The sequence below is a fragment of the Silurus aristotelis genome, assembly GCF_946808225.1.
Source record: "Silurus aristotelis genome assembly, chromosome: 14".
NCBI classification, from domain to species: Eukaryota; Metazoa; Chordata; class Actinopteri; order Siluriformes; family Siluridae; genus Silurus; species Silurus aristotelis.
The window spans coordinates 25,136,742-25,155,249 of record NC_139587.1 but is presented as its reverse complement, the minus strand read 5'-3'; the positions used below and the strand labels follow the sequence as shown (position 1 = coordinate 25,155,249).

The following is an 18,508-nucleotide window of genomic DNA, read 5'->3' as shown; positions in this document are numbered from 1 at the left end:
TTCACACATTCGGAAATGAAGAAATCTCACATCTGCAACACATCGAAACGCCTCAATACCAGACTCCTTTTCTAGTCACTAGTGCTGCTAAAATTATTTCAAAACACATCTGCAATCTTTTATGCTCCATATGGTGATTCCAGATCTTAGCGCTGATGCTCTGTAAATGTATTCCTCTGTAAAACTTCAAGCCAAAAAACTGAACCCCATAACATTAGACCAATGAAATTGCGGAACGGGTTCAGCTGAACCAATGAAACTCTTTATATTAAATCAGATGCGCTCCCACTGAATCGGGCCGCACCACATCATAAATATGGATGATGTTCCACTGACGTTTGACCTGCCGCTCACTCGGACTGTCTACAGGAAATGCGAATCATTTCCTCACGCTGAAAACAACCGGGCATGAAAACACACACTTCACCTGTGTTCTGAGCTGCACGGCATCGGGAGAAAAGATTCACCGGTGGTGATTTTTAAACGCACGACGATGCCAAAAGATAAACTCCCCAGAGAAATTGTTGTGAAAGAAAGGAGGAAGACGGTGAACAATGACATTCTTGGTAGGCTACTGTTTAGATACAAGCCGTGTAACAGACACTGTCTTTCATTAAAGCCTGTGTAAAGTTCATTAGTTTCACTGTAGACAGGTGCGGCTTATTTATGTTCAAAATAAAAATCTTTGTCAAATTCAGTGGGTGCGGCTTATATTTGGGTGCATTTAATAGTCTGGAAATTACGGTATATACACACACACACACACACACACACACACACACACACACACACGCTAATATAAACACAGGTCTCGTAAATTTAAAAAAGTCGACATCTATCGACTAATGTACTGTATAAATCAGCGATTACTGCTCTAAACAGTTAACATTCCCAAAGAATAAAATGTTTCATTTTAAAAGAAATAAATGAATCATGTTTGAGGCCGGCTATTAAACTGGTCGAGTTTTGTTCCAGCCTCCTGACCATAGATCGGTCATGCAGATGGGGAGAGATTTCCCAAAAACCACCCTGTAAAAGAAACGAAGAAATTATAGAAGGGGTCGATTTAAAGACACACTTCACCCGGAGTAGAAAAGAAGTGCAAGATATTCCGCCGCGTTCCGTTTCTTCTCCCTCCAGCCGATATGCTTTTTGTGTGTTTTTTTAGGTTTGTACGGCAACCTTGAATGTGACATGGTCTCTATGTAAACTAAACCTGTTTATATTATGACTATCCTTTTTGTCGATCAAAAGCGCATTAAGGAATGCTTCTTAGCAAGATACAGCAGACCGATTCCCAAAAGAGCAACTCTTATCAGGAGAAGGGACTCTGATAAAAACCGTGCAAAATCTCCGAGCTAATGGCTTCAGGCAGTGTTGAGGAGATAACCTCGAGCATGCACACGCACTCCAAAACTTAGAAGATAGTAGCAACATTTGCTCGACATTCTCACCCACCATGCACGAGGTGGCCAAGAATAACAGGATCCCAGCGGGGTTGCAGTTTATCGGTTCAAGATGATATTTTATTGATGATAAATCAGCCATTTTTTTTTATAAGCAAATTATAAAGCGTGTATCAATTTCAAGTGCCAAGATATAGTACATGTATCTTTAAGTCAGATTTAGCATTTTTGATGTTTTATTACACAGCTGGCAAATGTAATGTGTTTTTAAATGAATTGCAGGAGTTCTATATAGTTCACATTTATATCCATGTCTGATGCATATTTTCAGCTTCAGATGCTCAACCACAACCTTTACAATCTTGAAAATCATCACAGACTCCGAAACGCACCAATTTCCTGTCAGATCTCGAACACTTTTTTGCCTTTTCCAATAAACGGAAGGGGGGGGGGGAAAGCTGAACTTTGATGTACTAGAGGGAAAAGTGCAACTTCTTTAAGATTATGCAGTTCACGATCACATTTAGGAACAAAACTATATACTGAACTTTTTTTTTATTAACGCAAGTTATTATTAACAACAATTGTAATCAACATTTAAACAGTTTACATTTTTTAAACCATTTTTATAAAATGCCTGCTTGGTTAAATAATATAAAAACATTTTATAACAATAAAATAGAATAAATCAAATTAACGCAACACTAATTATATTAAATAAATTGAGTAAATTAAATTGGCACAAATTAAATTGAAGTAAAATTAAAACAATTTTATCAAATAGTTGACATTTGTTAGACCCCGTGTGGGTAATACAGATGTGTTCGCAAGTGAGGCGTGTTTTATGTATAATATTTAATTTTCTAAAGATATTATCTACGTTACTGTTCTACGTATTTCGGCGTACTTTAACAATTGTATTTATTCCTTCCATCTTTCGTTCATTCACTCCCTCGATGTGTGTAAATGTCAGGATTTTCTCCTTTTAAGATAAATTCTTGGACATAAAACGCTAAAGAATCCATACCGCTAGATTTAGCCGCTAGCCACTTCCTGGTTAGCGACTAACACTAGCGCTCTGGATTCTTTAGCGTTTTCATGCATGTGCAAAACAAATCGTATTTACAGTATGGCTCCAGCATGTCTTCAGTTTTGATGACTCAAAGTGCGAGGCAGAGACTTGACTTAAGTTAGCGGTCCGCCACTTAATACATTCCTGAGGGGAACGCAGATTTGAACTATAAACATAAAAAGGATTGCGTTCGAAAGCACTGTATCGAAAAATTGCGGTACGAAGACATGCACCGCAACACCTCAACTATCCAGAATCTCCCATAGATCTGGATTGCAAAAATGGCAATGGAGATTCATTAGCAGCTTTAAGTCATCTTTGAATGAAGCCAGTCAACAAACCGATCCTTGATTCTTGCTTTTTTTTCTTAATAACAAACGGAGCTTGTGTTTAAAGACAAAACGCAACTCCATTAGTCAATTGAAACCCATAGTCAGCGCATGTGCATATACGAAATTAATCATAACAGGCACAACTTTTTCATCCCGAAGCATCCTGAGGTTGCTCCAGCCCCAGTCACGTCCCACCTCATGAAGGTTGTGGACCTTTAAAGAAGTAGATGCCTTCAAACATCCCGAACCATCTAGGAGACGTACCAGCGCCAATCGGATCCCACTTCATGTGGAGTTTTGACATTGGACCTCCTTGAGTGTCTAAAGGCTCTGGCAAGGAGAAGCTGGTGTTGGATCTGTGATAATCTCAAACGTCTACCTATTTTATGAGTTGCTCAGTAGCCCCTAGTTTTATAACCACAAATGACTGTATAAAACTGTAGAAAGAACATCACTCAATCACACACTTCAGTGCTCTTGTTAGTTCTCACTCTCCATTGTTCTGTATTGTTTAAAGATTTCTAATCACACTCTTGATGTCACGCAAATGAGGATGGGTTTCCTTTTTGAGTCTGGTTCCTCTCAAGGTTTCTTCCTCATAACATCTAAGGGAGTTTTTTTCTTGCCACAGTTGCCACGGCTGCTCATCAGGGATAAACACACACCATTCACCTTAACTGTTGATTTCTGTAAAGCTGCTTTGAGACAACGTCTCTTGTGAAAAGCGCTACAGAAATAAACCTGACAACGTATGTGGATTTACTGCAAGACCTTTTTCAAGCCACAAAGACCAAATCATTACACCGAATACTCAGCATAGGTATCTGTGCTCATGCCGAGCGCTGAGTCAGCAAAAACACCGTACAGAAAATTAAAAGCTGTAAAACTGTGCACCAAAGAGGCAATCAGCACAGAATGAGACGAACCTGAATATCCTGCGTGAGACAAATCCTGTAACCCTATCTTAGCCTTAATTCAGATGCTACCCTAAGCCGTCATGGAAAGATTAAGAGGACCGGGCTTTAGTTTCAGCTGGCTATAAAGGGGAATATGAGAACCTGTGTAGGATAGATGAATTCGAAAGAGACATTAAGTTATTACGCTTCATTCGAAAAGTGGTAGGTCAGTGGTTACGGCTCTGGTTTACTGATCAGAAGGTCAGGTGTTCAAGCCCCAGTATCGCCAAAATGCCAGTTAATGAGCGCTTGTTAAGGAGGTGCGCTGTATCATGGCTGACCCGGTGCTCTGACATACGAAGAAAGAGTTTTCACTGTACTTATGACAAGTAAAAGCCTCTCTCTCTTTTTTTTTTTTTGCCACGGATACATCCGATTCCTGAAGCGATTGTAGAAATCGGAATGACATTTAGAGTTCAAGATTTGGAGTTCACACTTGGTGTTTCATCTCGAGAGCATGCCAATGGATTTGCTCAGGCACTGATTAGGTTGGTTCCCTTTTAGTTCCAATGACAGAAAGTACATTACGTTACAGCATAAAAAAAAAAAAAGGAAAAAAGCAACTGCTTGCGGAAGCGAAACGTTTAGCGGTTTTGTCAGGTGCGAACGGACGTTTGTCCGGATTCGTTTATGAGGTCTTGAAGTTGAATTTGAGGCAAATCCAGACAGTACCACAGGCCACTCAATGTGGAATTGCCTAAAGGGAAAGCGGAACTGTTGTTTCTGCATTGATGTTAGAAATGACTCGCCTCTCTGTATCTCAAGCAGATGAAGGTGCCCCATGTGGAGACGGAGACAGCTATCTGTTCTAAGCACTAAGAAGTAACAGTGGAAAAAATCGTCCGGGAGCAAACGGTACTCAATGACGATCCTTAAACTTTGTATATTTTGCAGGGACACTACAGCACACGCCATGTGCTTTTCACCTAGCATGAATTCCATAATGAGGCCTGCAAGGATCATCATTCTGAAAGAAATCCACACAAGGAAAGGAATCTGAACGGAGACTTCAGCGCAAAGATGTCAGAAATTCCACAGACTTGAAGTGCAACTCTAAAACGCAGCTCGTGTAACATATGAGCACATTTATTCCTAGAATTAATACAGGGCCTGTCGAAGGTTTGGAAACACCCAGTCTTTTCTATGGAACATACGTAATTTTTATAGTAGGAAGATTTACTTTGACCAAAGCAAAATTTATCAATGTGCAAATGTCAGACTTGATTTTCATGGAAAAACACTTCACCAGTCAAAGATTTCTTTCTGACCTTCATCCCAGAGCAGTTCAATAGTATTAAGGTGCAATAACTGGGCAGGCCCTTTTTGTTTCATGATCTTTAACACTCCACATGGAATTGCATGATGGTGAAGTATAGAATGGCAGCCATGTTTGTGTACTCATTTGCCTTCCAAACCATTAATCTTCCACCTCCATGGATGTCTGTGGGTGTGAGGCAAATGTCTACTCCCCTGTACTCTATTCTATACAAATTCGCCTGTTTGAACCAAAAATGTCCAATTTGAACTCATCTGTCCATAGAACTTTCTGCATTCACTTTCCAGTTCTCTCCTGCCTTTCACTGGTTTGTTGCATAGAAACAAAAGGACCATTCCTGTGTATCAAACACCATAAAAGACTAGGTGTTTCCGCAGGCTCGGTAAAGTCACATTCAGCATTAGATTTCATAATGTAACTATGTGACCTTTACAAAATTTGCATTACAGATGCAGAGTTTAGAAGATTTTACTAGTAAATCATTACCGAGTGACTGTTCGTCCAAATCGACCACTTGTGAACTGTAACACAGAAATACGTATTGATGCATTGAAGGTTTTACGAGCAATACCGCGCCAAAGTCAAAGCGAAAACAGCGGCGAGGAGATCGCATGAGTCACACAGACATGTTGGTAGTCGTGAGGTGATTTATCAGTAATCACCGTAGTACTGTAAACAGTAATCAGATTAAACATACGACCGATTGTTATAAGTGTTAAGACATGCCGAGCCACAAGGCGAAAACGGAGTCAGCAGGAAACACGAACCGAAAAGAAATCGCTGAAGCTATGACGCATTTCAAATCTGCTGATGCTGCGTTTGATAAAATGTCGACTTTACTTTTAATTCTGAGGATTCGCACCACTATTGCCATCATATTAACTAAGTGGTGTGAAGGAAAAGCTTTCACCGGTTGCAAATTCCAATCCTGACATTACCGTAGCTACTCATGAACAGAAGCCGGAACACCGAAAATGGCCTCCCTCTTCCCCCGTCAGAGCAAAACTAGCCAATCATAGCCACCTGTGAGCTCAAGTATGTAGAAGAGAGCAGATAGCATTTTAATTTCCCGACATTGGCAGCAGTTCGAAAGAGATACTGACTGGATTCTCCATCCTTGACTGCAATCTGTGGAGTGATCGATGGATCACGGACATCTCGTTCTCTTCTCAAGATCACACAGCAAATTTAGCCTTCACCCGGAAATAATGTTAAATACGTATAACACACGTCTTCTGTAAAAGGTTTTTCAATTTACTGTAGGCACTCAATACACTGAATTAAAATTTGGTGCTGAAATCCTGACTAATGTAATCAAACTAAGTTTTGTTATATCATAATATTAGACAACGAAGTGCACAAAAGTTGCGCCAACGCAGCATTTCCACCACATCATTAATCAAATTTTAAAAGCACAAAGAAAGTTCTCTAAACACTTAGTCTTCCGTGCTCAGGTTTAGTCCGGCGAGACATAAATAGACATTCTCTTTATCGTTATCTTGCGTCGGCCTTTACGTCAGAGTGAACAAGATTAAACTTCAAACTTATAAAACACTAAGCAAATCGGAAGGGTTTTAAAACAGTGGACGCTCAAAAAAAAAAACGCTCATAGCTCATGTCAGGTCCGTATGCACAGCTCCGGTTATCTCCTGGATACCTTAACGTGTTGTTTTTTTTTTTAGTTTTTTTATTCTCTCAAATCGCCATACCAACAAACAGCCTGCAGTTTATTTTAAAACAGTCGCAAGCACCATATTTTTTTTTTTTTTTTATAACAGCACACAAACACTTTGAACTCTTCCATATCAGGAATCAACAGCTGCTGTGTAGAGAGACGGAAAACTTGCTTATCAGGTACAGGAGGAAAAACAGAGCTGTTGCCGTACAACGCTATCATGGCGTCGTTACGTTAAACATAGAACGGCATTAAGCGTCGGCGAGTTCGTCTTAACAGCTCGCAGAGGAACCCGTGTTGAACCTCGTCGAGGACGTGACAATCTCCGAAAGCACGTACAATTCTGCACCAAAAATAATCAACAGTGCGAAATACTTAAACTGGCCCAAAAGGAAGTTAGCGAGACGTCGTTTAGAGGAATCGGGTCAAACTGTGACCACGCAAAGTTTATATATTCATCATAATGTGTTAAAAATAATCTGCACTGCTCTGAATGACTGTCATACAGTTAATGGAACAAATTTACACCCCCACAAAAAAAGCAAGAATTTTTTGCGTTTCTCGTTGCGAAAAAATTATTTTTTTAAACAAAACCAGACGCAAAAATTCCAGCCAGCAACATTTAAAAGCAAAATTCACATGTAAAAGTTCACCTAGAAACAAAAGGTCACAAAAGGAAACAAAAATAATAATAATAAATGTAATCACTTTTTGGTCTACTATAATTATATCCCCGCAAATTGCGTTTATTCTCGCCGTCTCGCTCATAATAATGCTATTAAGACACGGATTGATTCAGGGAGGACGCCGCTGAATGACTGGGTGTAAAATGCAGGTAAAAGAGAGGCAGTTTACGCATTTCTCGTGGCCATCAGCTTTCTTACACTTTTAGAGCCGTGTTACGGCTGTGCGGATGGATACGATTAGAGTCTAAAAGCTTTTGCCATTTGAACCATATATAGCTGACGCAACGCTCCTCCACAACCAGAGCCGAGAAGATGATCAGACCCGAAACGTGTCAATCAGGAGAACACAAATGTATACTCGCTAAAAGCTAAAATATCGGTGTGTAAACACAATTGAATTTGACCGACTGCTTTATTATCGGTCACGTCTTCTGTTGACGTTCCTTTGCTGCTCTTATACTCTTGGATGACGGAGTCCAAAAAAAAAAAAAAAAAAAAAAACAGAGTTCGGCAGCGTTTTAAAAGAATCCGAGACTTCGCGGACCTTTACCGCATGAATCTGTCCGGTTTTGTGTCCTTCGTAAGCAGCAGCAACAAGAACAAAAAAAATAACCAAAGTAGAACTAACTGTACTCTTTTACAGCGGTTTCCTCATTATCTTGACAACTCAGACTCGCCACATTTCACACGCCCCGTCTATGGTAATGCGCAAACCGCACAACGGTTTCTCGGTAAGACGTGCTATAGAAGTAGGCCAAGTGAGAGTATACAGCGAGTGGTCCTGCAATTCATCTTCTATCACAGGGGCTCAACGAAAAATCGCATGTTTCTATGATCTCTCGTTTTTGATACAATATCTTTTCAAGAGTTAAATGAGGTTGGACAGGATTAGAAATGAGTTTATTAGAGGGACAGCGCATGTAGGACATTTTGGAGACAAGGTGAGGGAGGTGAGATTGAGATGGTTTGGACATGTGCAGAGGAGGGACATGGGGTATATCAGTAGGAGAATGCTGAGAATGGAGCCACCAGGAAGGAGGAAAAGAGGAAGGCTAAGGAGGAGGTTTATGGATGTGGTGAGGGAAGACATGCAGGTAGTCGGTGTGAAAGATGCAGATGTAGAGGACAGGTGGGTATGGGGACGGATGATCCTCTGTGGCGACCCCTAATGGGAGCAGCTGAAAGAAGAAGATCATTTCAAGAGTAAGACATTTTCTACCCGAAGACAAAAAGGAAGTTGGTCTTCTTGAAAAGATTTATTTGCATCTCCGACTATTTTCCTCCGAGAGAACGTCCGTATGTCTGTCTATCATCTGAAAACTCTGACTAGCCGTCGTTGCGCCAGAACTGAGAGATTTTCCTCTGATCTGTAGCTTGCATGTAAAATATAGCTACGATATAACTACATAAAAAAACTTAAGGAAGGAAGTACCATAAAGTGATATTCAAGCATTCACCTCAGTTTACACGGAAACTTACACGTGCTAACCTGAGAAACACACTGAATAATTTTTAAAAAAAAAAAGGCAGATGAAAGGTAACCTGTGTTTACTTTCATATGACTTTAGATCACTTATAAAGTCGTAAAAATCGAGTCCTTGAGGCCGAATTCAGCACTGGAGGCATTCTGAAACCTCGTTTTAATGTAAAAAATTTCCACCGTGTTTAAAGAATAAAAGTGAAAACGACATAAAAAAAATCTGAAGTTTATTCCATTGTGTGAACAGTGAGAACTTTGAGAATAGGAAAGAAAAAAAAAAAAACGCCTTTTGTGCGACACATGAGCTCAGAGGCGACGATCGGGTTTACTTCCTGGAGGCGTAGCTGCGTGCTTGCTGTAACACAACGCTCGGCTTGTCATGACATGGTGACTGCGGAGAACACACATGCCCTACATTCGTGCCAGCCAGATATGCGTGCACCAGTGCCAGGCGTGCGAGTGTGAGAGGACTCTCTGGGCAAAAAGGAGGAAATTCTGGTACTGGTACCAATTTCCACTCAGTCTGCATACTGAAGGTCATTCGTTTTCAGGACAAAAACACCCAAAAACTCATTTGGCACCTTTTTTTTTTTTTTTTTTTTACACTTTAATACCTCTGTAGATGTAATTACTCGCTTTTCTTTCAGGTTTAAAATAATGTCACAATCCAGACATGCAAGTGGTGTCGGAATTCCCTCCTGATGAGATACGCAACGGTTTGCTGGTTTAATCGTAAAATTTTATTACACAGAGAAGGAAAAAATATATATACGCTTTTCACAAAAGTACGCATTCCCGATTCGGACTCGAGTGACGCTGCGTTTCCTTTTTAATTCCCTGAGAAGGGAGTGGTTTAGTCGTGTGAAAATTGATAGAACTTATCTCGCTTCCACCACGGTCGCCGTAACGACGCGTAGCTTTCCGCACCCTTGGCGCTTGACTACGCGGTATGATATTAAGAGCTCGAGCGAAAAAGTGTTTTCAGACGATCCTGTAAATCATTCACTGTGAAAGAGATTGCATTGTTTTGATGCCGCGCCTCGTTCGAACGCAAACGAGCCATATTGACCCGTCCTAGATGAAGAAGGCGTGGCCACCGGACCCACTAGGTGACACGTCGGAGCCTAAACATTTCCTCCCGATCGGGATTTCGAGCTGTACCCAGAACCGTAAGAGGAGCCTCAAGCGGTGAACGAGTGTGTGATTTTGTAACGCAACACTAGTTTGCTTTGTCATCAGCACAGTCACTGTGTACTTTGGTTTCGCAACCCATAGACATGCAGTGCTGAACAGAGCTCAAGGAGAGGCTGCAACATTTAATTCACTACATGCAATCGGTATATTTATTTTTTTTAATAAATAAAATGTAACACCTAAAGATAAAGTAACACTCAAGCGCAATCCGTAATTTAAACGGTGTCTATATTTTATAGTTTGATGATCCAAACTGTTATTCGGGAACATGTACAACATCTCCGGTTTGTACTAGATCGATATCAGTAACAAAACTTTCCCTTGCTGCAAAATTTTTAGTAATAAATCATTGAAAAAAAGGAAATGCACGGAGCAGAATGTCTTGTTCCCTTGTGCCTGGTTATTATTGTAACCATGTATTTGTAAAACACCGACCGCAAACTCTCATCAGAGCACGAACGAAGGGGGAAACTATGGAACAAACCAAATCTTTGATCGAGGCCATAAAAAAAACAGAAATAGCCAAGATTACTGAGGTTGGGGCCAAAGAAAAAAACATGATAAAATCTGTGCTTTGAGAGAGAGAGAGAAAGAAAGAGAGAGAGAGAGAGAGACAAGTACTGACGTTTAATCACGTAGCAATCTCTCAGCATGAGATCTCATGATTCTACATCAGGCTAATTAATGTAGGGATACAAATCTTTCAATGTGTGTCAGTGTGACTCAGTCCTGTGTCGAAGGTGCAATCGGAGTGCGCACACACACACACACACACACACACACACACACACACACACACACACACACACACACACACACACACACACACACACACACACACACACGAGACCAGTGCACAAAACACACAACAGCTACATTTCACAGGTGCCAAAGTACAAAAAAAAAAAAAAAAAATTATCACTGGTGCCATTTAAACTGCAGAGAGAAGCATCCAGTTCCTCTTTATCCGTTACAGCTGATAACCGAACTGCGTAAAGGTCACGTCTGTGTGCTTACAAAGATTGCTCTTGTTCTCTCCGACGTAACAAAATCTAATGTCCTCTGGCCGGTTTAAACACCTGAATAAGTAAAGGAGGCGTCGCCATGTCGTAATGCATGTAGTGGAAAGGAAAAAAAAACGATACAATTAATGAAAAAGTTTCTTAATCATCTTTCAGCTTCTCCCACAGCGGATCCTCCTTCTCCATACCACTCCGTCCTCAACATCTACCTCTTTAAATCCAACTACCTGCATGTCTTCACTCACACCATCCATAATCCTCCTCCTTGGTCTTCCTCTTTTCCTCCTTCCTGGTGGCTCCATCCTCAGCATCCAAATGGTCCTACATGTGCTGTCCCTCTAATAAACTCATTTCTTCTTCCGTTCCATCCTCTTCACTCCTGATTGTTAAAAGCACCATACATATAAAACTGAATCCATGTTTGAAAACATTTATGAACAAACCTTTTAATTATCCAATTGTTTAAATCGACTTAATTAAATCAAACGGATCCGTCTTTCTGAGCGCAGAAATTCGTATAACTTGGACTGCAATGAGTTCCAGGTCAACACTTTTTCGAACTAGAACGTGGTTCAAACCAAAACAGGCCTTTTTGTTTCCATGCCATGTGTTCGTGCAGGTTTCATCACAGAGGCATCGGAAGAGGAAGAACTCGAAAATCGTGCTGAAGCCACAGATATCAAACAGGACGATTCAGGCGGACAACCTGAAGCACAACTTCTCAGGCTGATACAATCCATGTCAAACTGTTTCTTTAAAAGTCCCATAACCAGATTTGTACACAACGTGATGACTGGTTGCTGCTACAACGTGCCCTCAGGCCTACACAAATACCTCGACAGAAAAGGAACGCTACCGAAACATACGGATCGCAGCTTAGAGTTTAGCGTGCATGTAAACAAACAAGAGTCTGGGTGAAAATGTCGGTAATGTTGAGCTCATCTAATTGGGTGAAGAAGGAAAAAAAACGTATATTAGTAACGTCGGCGATTGTGCTGCGATTCGCCGTTATTTTCGCAAATCTCAAAGCAAATATTACAGCTCTGATTGTCAAGAGTCTGGGTGTGACTACAACAGTCGAGAAAAGGAGGTAACATCGCAGAAATAAAGAAAAGAAGAAAAATATTGCAGAATTAAGAAGAAAAAAAAGAGAGAGAGAGAAAGAGAGAGAGCGCTACATAATCTTGGCAAGCTACAAAACTTATTTTGCTGAACTTCCTCAAATTGAGAAATAAAACCCCACAAAAGCAACAGCTCGGCTTAAGAAGAGGCGAATGAAGTGAAGCATCGGATATAAACTGCTTGATCTTGTTACTACTCTGATCCCCAAAAAAAACAACTACAGACGGTTTGAATGGTGATTGATAGACGACTGTAGCTACGTATGTTATACAGTAGATGAAGTAACAAACACCTGATTAAATTCAGGTGCCGGAAAATTGGCGGGTTCTCGTTTGGAACTAACAGCAAGTTAGCAGATTATATTCAAATTTGCAGGAATTCGCAGCGGGAGCGAATGTTAGGGAACGTTAGTGATAACATTTTAAACTGTTTTCACTAAAATATTTCATACAAATATTTTTAAGCACATTATTGTACTAAAATGACAATGTCTAGATGAATTCACTAAGATACCGTAGGGGCTGCGAGGGTCCATCTCTCTCTCTCTCTCTCTCTCTCTCTCTCTCTCTATCCACCTTCCTATATAAACATATCTATCCACATACCTCTATCTATCCATATCTATTTACCTTCCTGTATCATTGTATCTATCTACATACCCCTATCTATCTATCTATCTATCTATCTATCTATCTATCTATCTATCTATCTATCTATCTATCTATCTATCTATCTATCTATCTATCTATCTATCTATCTATCTATCTATCTATCTATCTATCATACATACCTCTATCCATCCATCTCTACTTACCTTCATATATCCTATATAACGTTTCTACCATTATGTTCCTCTACTCATATAGAATATGGGTTCTTTTGTCTGCAAAAAAAATCCATTTCACCTTGTACACCATACAAAGACAAAACCTCATCCGGTATCTCACTCAGATTTCTCTCTCTCTCTCTCTCTCACACACACACACACACACACACACACACACACACACACACACACACACACACACACACACACACACACACACACACACACACACACACGGCAAGGTAAGGACACGTGTCTAACCTGTAGTAGCGCGACTGCAGGTAGGTGGAGCACACGGCCTTGGAGACGTGGCTGGCCGATCCAAAGTCGATGACCTTGACGCGGTACGGTTGCCTGCGAGGATCCACCAGCATGATGTTCTCCGGTTTGAGGTCGGCATGAATCAGGCCGAGGCTCTTGAGCTTGCGGAGCGCGGTGGCCACCTGCTGCAGCACGGTGCGCATCACCTTCAGCGGCAGCGGGCTGAACTTGTTCTGCTTCAGGAAGTCGTAAAGGTTCTGCTCGAGCATCTCGAACACCAGGCACGTGTGGTTGCGGTGCTGGAAGCACTCGAAGGCGCGCACCAGGTTGTGCTCGTCGGCGTTCTCGCTGCTCAGGCGCGCCAGGATGCCCACCTCGATCTGACCCTGGCGCGCGTACGACGGATGCTTCTTCAAGATCTTCACGGCCACAACCTCGTTGGTGCCTCGCTTCCAGCACTTCACGACCTGGCCGAACGTCCCGCGACCCAGGAACTCCAGCACCTCGTATGTCTGCTTCATAGAACACAGAACCTCGTGCTGCACCAGCTGGTAGTCCCCGTCGTTTGTCCCGCCCCCTGTGCCGGCAACATTCTGATTGGAGGGCACCGTGGTGCTCACGTTGCTCTGCATCATGGCCGGCAGCGCAGGATGCTCCTCAACGATCTGCATGGTCCTCACGCACCTGCTCTGCTCCTTGCCTTTTTTGCGTTCAAACCCACATCCGTCAAACGTCCCTCTGCTCTCGTTTTCCCCTACCTCACCCTCGTCCTCCTCTCCTCCAGCTCCTACACACCTGTAGGAGGAAAGATTCCCTCTGCGAGGCTCTCCAGGAGCCACAGTCTGTAATGAAAATCCCGCTCCCTCCTGCGCTTGTGTCTTTAAAGACGGGCGGGCGACGATGTTGGTCGGGCGCGCGATGCCTAGGTTCACGCCGACCACGTAGGTGCGAGGAGGCTTCTCATGGTACACACAGGTGCTGGCCTCCACTGTCCTCTCGCTGCTAAAGGCACTTGTCTGGGGCTGATGCGCATACGGTGGGCAGATCAAAACCTGTAAGGCCATACCTGGGGACAAAAAAATAAATAAATAAATAAATAAATGCTGGAGATCATGAATATGAATGCACTCTTTCCTGGCAACAAAACTAATACGGTTGTTAATTACAGCTGCGTGATTTATAAAAAGGATTCATGTGCACGTTTGAACCGAGAGCTATTAAGTGACAGCATTGCAGTTAGCTGATAGGGATTAGGCACGCCAAGTTACACACAAGAGCTTCTTATGTTAGCACAACATATGGCACAAGTCTGGACAGGAGCACACACACACACACACACACACACACACACACACACACACACACACACACACACACACACACACACACACACACACACACACACACACACACACACACACACACACACACACACACACACAACCGTGTCCCAGCAACGTGACTCTGCAGAAGCCTGGAGCGGGTACGCGAACTACGGAGACGATTATGAAATTCTAAGGCACGTCTGAGAATCTTAAAGAGGGAGCTAATGCTGTTTTTTTATAAAAAGGGACGAGGCAGGCGTGAGTGGACTCGTAATGACTTGAATTGGGGGAAAAATCCTTTAAATAACAGCATTACCATATAAGCCATTTTAGCCAAAGCACGTGGTCAGACAACTTAAACATATGTTAGCAGGTCGTTTATGAACCAGTGGCAGCTCGACTCTGCTGAAGAGCCTCCAGCTAAACGCATCGAGTTACAAGGATCTCTGTTCAACTGCTGCCAGAGACAGGTGTCCTCTCAATGATCTCAGAGTTCACAACCACCAGGGTTTACGATAAGGAGAACGAGGAGGAGGAGGTGCAGAGCGGAGAAAGACACCTGTTGATACTGCAGCTGTTTCGCCGTAAACAAGGGGAAATTACCAGGAGCTGCGTTCGGCCGTCAAACAAAAGCAAGCTTAACGAGCGAGGTTTTCACCCTCAGGGTCAGAACGTGTTAGTAAACAAAACGGTTTGCTTCCACCTTTTGTTACTCGCATTATGTCTTCTGTGAGCATGGCGACTCCGGGGGTTTCCTGATACGAAAAACACTGTACTGTTGGTGTAACATTAAATATAATCTCGATTTGAGGCCGGCTGACACGGGGTTTTCTCTGGCCGATGCCGATATTTAGAAAACAGGACGACCGATATGTAATGCAGATTTGTTTTTGTAGAGAAGCTGACCGACTGAACCACGAGAAGTGATCCAGATACACACGTGTTTTGGATATCTGGTTAAATAAAACAAGAGTAAGAAAAAGAGATGCTGCTAACTAACTACAAAATAACTACAACCAACAATTAGCAAATAGTTTAGTTAGTTAGTAAGTTCACTTAATAACTAGTTGTTATAAGAAGTTAATCTACTAACCAGTATCTTTAACTTAAGTAATAATCATCTTTTGTACCTCTTGGCTACAACTAAATCACTTGGTAACTAGTAGCTAGAAGTAGTTCACTTATTAAACAGTAGCTTTAACTTGTATGTCTAGTAGTTATGACTAAAAGTCCACTTAGTAACTTGTTCCAATACTAGTACATTTGGTATCTACAAGCTATGACAGTAGATCACTTAGTGACTAATAGTCATAACTTTTGATTCACTTATGAAGTAGCAGATATAATCAGTTAGTTAATTTTGTAACAAGTAGGTCACTTACTAACTAGCTATATAATGTAGTTCTAGTAGCTATATATTATATAACTAGTTCATTTACTAACTAGTTGTATCTTGCAGGTCTAGTAGCTAGTAGATCACCTACTAACTAGCTATATCTTGTAGATCTAGCAGCTATATATAACTAGTTCACTTAGTAACTAGAACAGATTAGCTGGTCAAATGTGAAACAAAAAGTCACATGTTCTGGATATCTGGTTGAGAGAGAGAGAGAGAGAGAGAGAGAGAGAGAGAGAGAGAGAGAGAGAGAGAGAGAGAGAGAGAGAAATAACTAATTATTTGATAATTGCCAAATTGTTTATCACTGTCTCTTTGCAGACATGGCACAAAAAAAAAGAACAAAAAAATTTACCCAATCGTGGCAAGCAAAGAGCCTGACAAATTTCATCAATCTTGCTCCGATTCAGACTTGAGAAACAACTTTTTTGCAATTCTCTAAAACATTTCCCTCCAGAGTGTTGCACCATGAAAGCACAAAAAAAAATCCAGTGCACATAAAAACCTCAATGTAGTGCAACAGGTGAGAGTTCCACATGAACTAAACCGAGGGCATAAAACATCCGTCACACTTTTCTGACTGAAACATTTTCATATCTGGAGCAAAATGAGATTCAGACAAACATGTTTCAACTGTCAGAAAAAAACTAGGAGTTAAATAAAATCTCATTCTTCCTCAATGTGTATTAATATTACAACCTGCTGGAGAACCTTTAGTACCATTAGGTATGTAGGTATTAGGTACCTGTATGTAGGATAATCATGTACCCAGAAACAGCACAGTTTTGAGCCCAACCTCAATATTCTAGAACATTATTTTCATTTGGGGTTATAATAATTCATGTAATAAACAAATCAGTTTGTCATTAGTAACTTGTAGTTCACTTAGTAACTAGTGACAATAAGTAGCACTTTACTTAACCAGTTCACCTTGAAACTAGTAGCTATAACTAGTTGTTCATTTCGAAACAGATACATTTCATATTTATCCCAAACATATTAGTTTGTCATTAGTAACTTGTAGTTCATATAAAAACTAGTAACTATAACCAGTAGCTCGCTTACACAGGTTACTAGTTAACAAACATCGCTGATTGCAGGAATGTGACCTTCAAATTAAAAAAACATACATTTACCCACACCCCCTACTTATAAATAACACTTAAATTACTAACTAGTACTTTGTTTAGAAACTGGTAGCTACAGTTTATTTAGTAAAATATACATTTTGTATTTTTTTTTTTGCCTAAAATTTTTGGTTTGTAAACAGCAAATAGTTGTTCGCTAAATAACTAGTGTTTAACTCAGTAACTAGTACTTCATCTAACAACTAGTGCAATGCCCCAAACTTAATAGTTTGTCATTAGCAACTCGTAGTTCCCTTATTAACTAGTAGCTATAACTAGTAGTTCGCGTGCACATGCTACTAGTAAACAACCAAAAGTCCAAGAATGATGATATTTTAATCTTGGACAAACAAATACATTTTATATTTGTCACAAAACTATTGTTTTGTTTATAGTCGGTTAATTAATACATAGTATCGATAACTAGTTTACTTACACAGACTACTAGTTAACAGTCAAGAAACGCCACTAAACGTGAAATCTTGGATTACGGAATTATATATAATGTTTATGTCCCAAACTTATTGGTTTGTAAATAGCAACTAGTTGTTTCCTCGGTAACTAGTACTTCATATAACAACTAGTGCAATGCCTTAAACTTAATAGTTTGTCATTAGCAACTCGTAGTTCCCTTATAAACTAGTAGTTCACGTGCACATGCTACTAGTAAACAGTCCAAGAATGTGATGATATTTTAATCTTGGACAAACAAATACATTTTATATTTCTGTCACAAAACTATTGTTTTGTTTATAGTCGGTTAATTAATACATAGTATCGATAACTAGTTTACTTACACAGACTACTAGTTAACAGTCAAGAAACGCCACTAAACGTGAAATCTTGGATTACGGAATTATATATAATGTTTATGTCCCAAACTTATTGGTTTGTAAATAGCAACTAGTTGTTTCCTCGGTAACTAGTACTTCATATAACAACTAGTGCAATGCCTTAAACTTAATAGTTTGTCATTAGCAACTCGTAGTTCCCTTATAAACTAGTAGTTCACGTGCACATGCTACTAGTAAACAGTCCAAGAATGTGATGATATTTTAATCTTGGACAAACAAATACATTTTATATTTCTGTCACAAAACTATTGTTTTGTTTATAGTCTGTTAATTAATAAATAATATCTATAACTAGTTTACTTACACGCACTACTAGTTAACAGTCAAACCAGTCCAGAAACGCGACAAACAACGTAATATATTGGATTACAGGATTATATCTAATATTTATGCCCCAAACTTATCGGTTTGTAACTACTAGTTATTTACTTAGTAACTAAACACTACCAGTAGCTATAACTAGCAGTTTAAGTACTACTAGTTAACACCCAAAACTGA

The 18,508-nt window shown here is 40.5% G+C and overlaps 1 protein-coding gene across 2 annotated transcripts in view; it reads right to left on the bottom strand.

Annotated features, from left to right (window-relative positions):
- The window catches only part of hipk3a (homeodomain interacting protein kinase 3a), a 36,092-nt gene that overhangs the window by 16,696 nt on the left and 888 nt on the right, over positions 1–18,508 (bottom strand). For both annotated transcript variants that reach the window (XM_083560967.1, XM_083560966.1), the window contains exon 2: positions 13,309–14,374. In XM_083560967.1, the coding sequence (XP_083417093.1) occupies positions 13,309–14,372 (1,064 nt within the window). In that variant the 5' untranslated portion in view covers positions 14,373–14,374. The remainder of the gene's footprint in view (positions 1–13,308; positions 14,375–18,508) is intronic.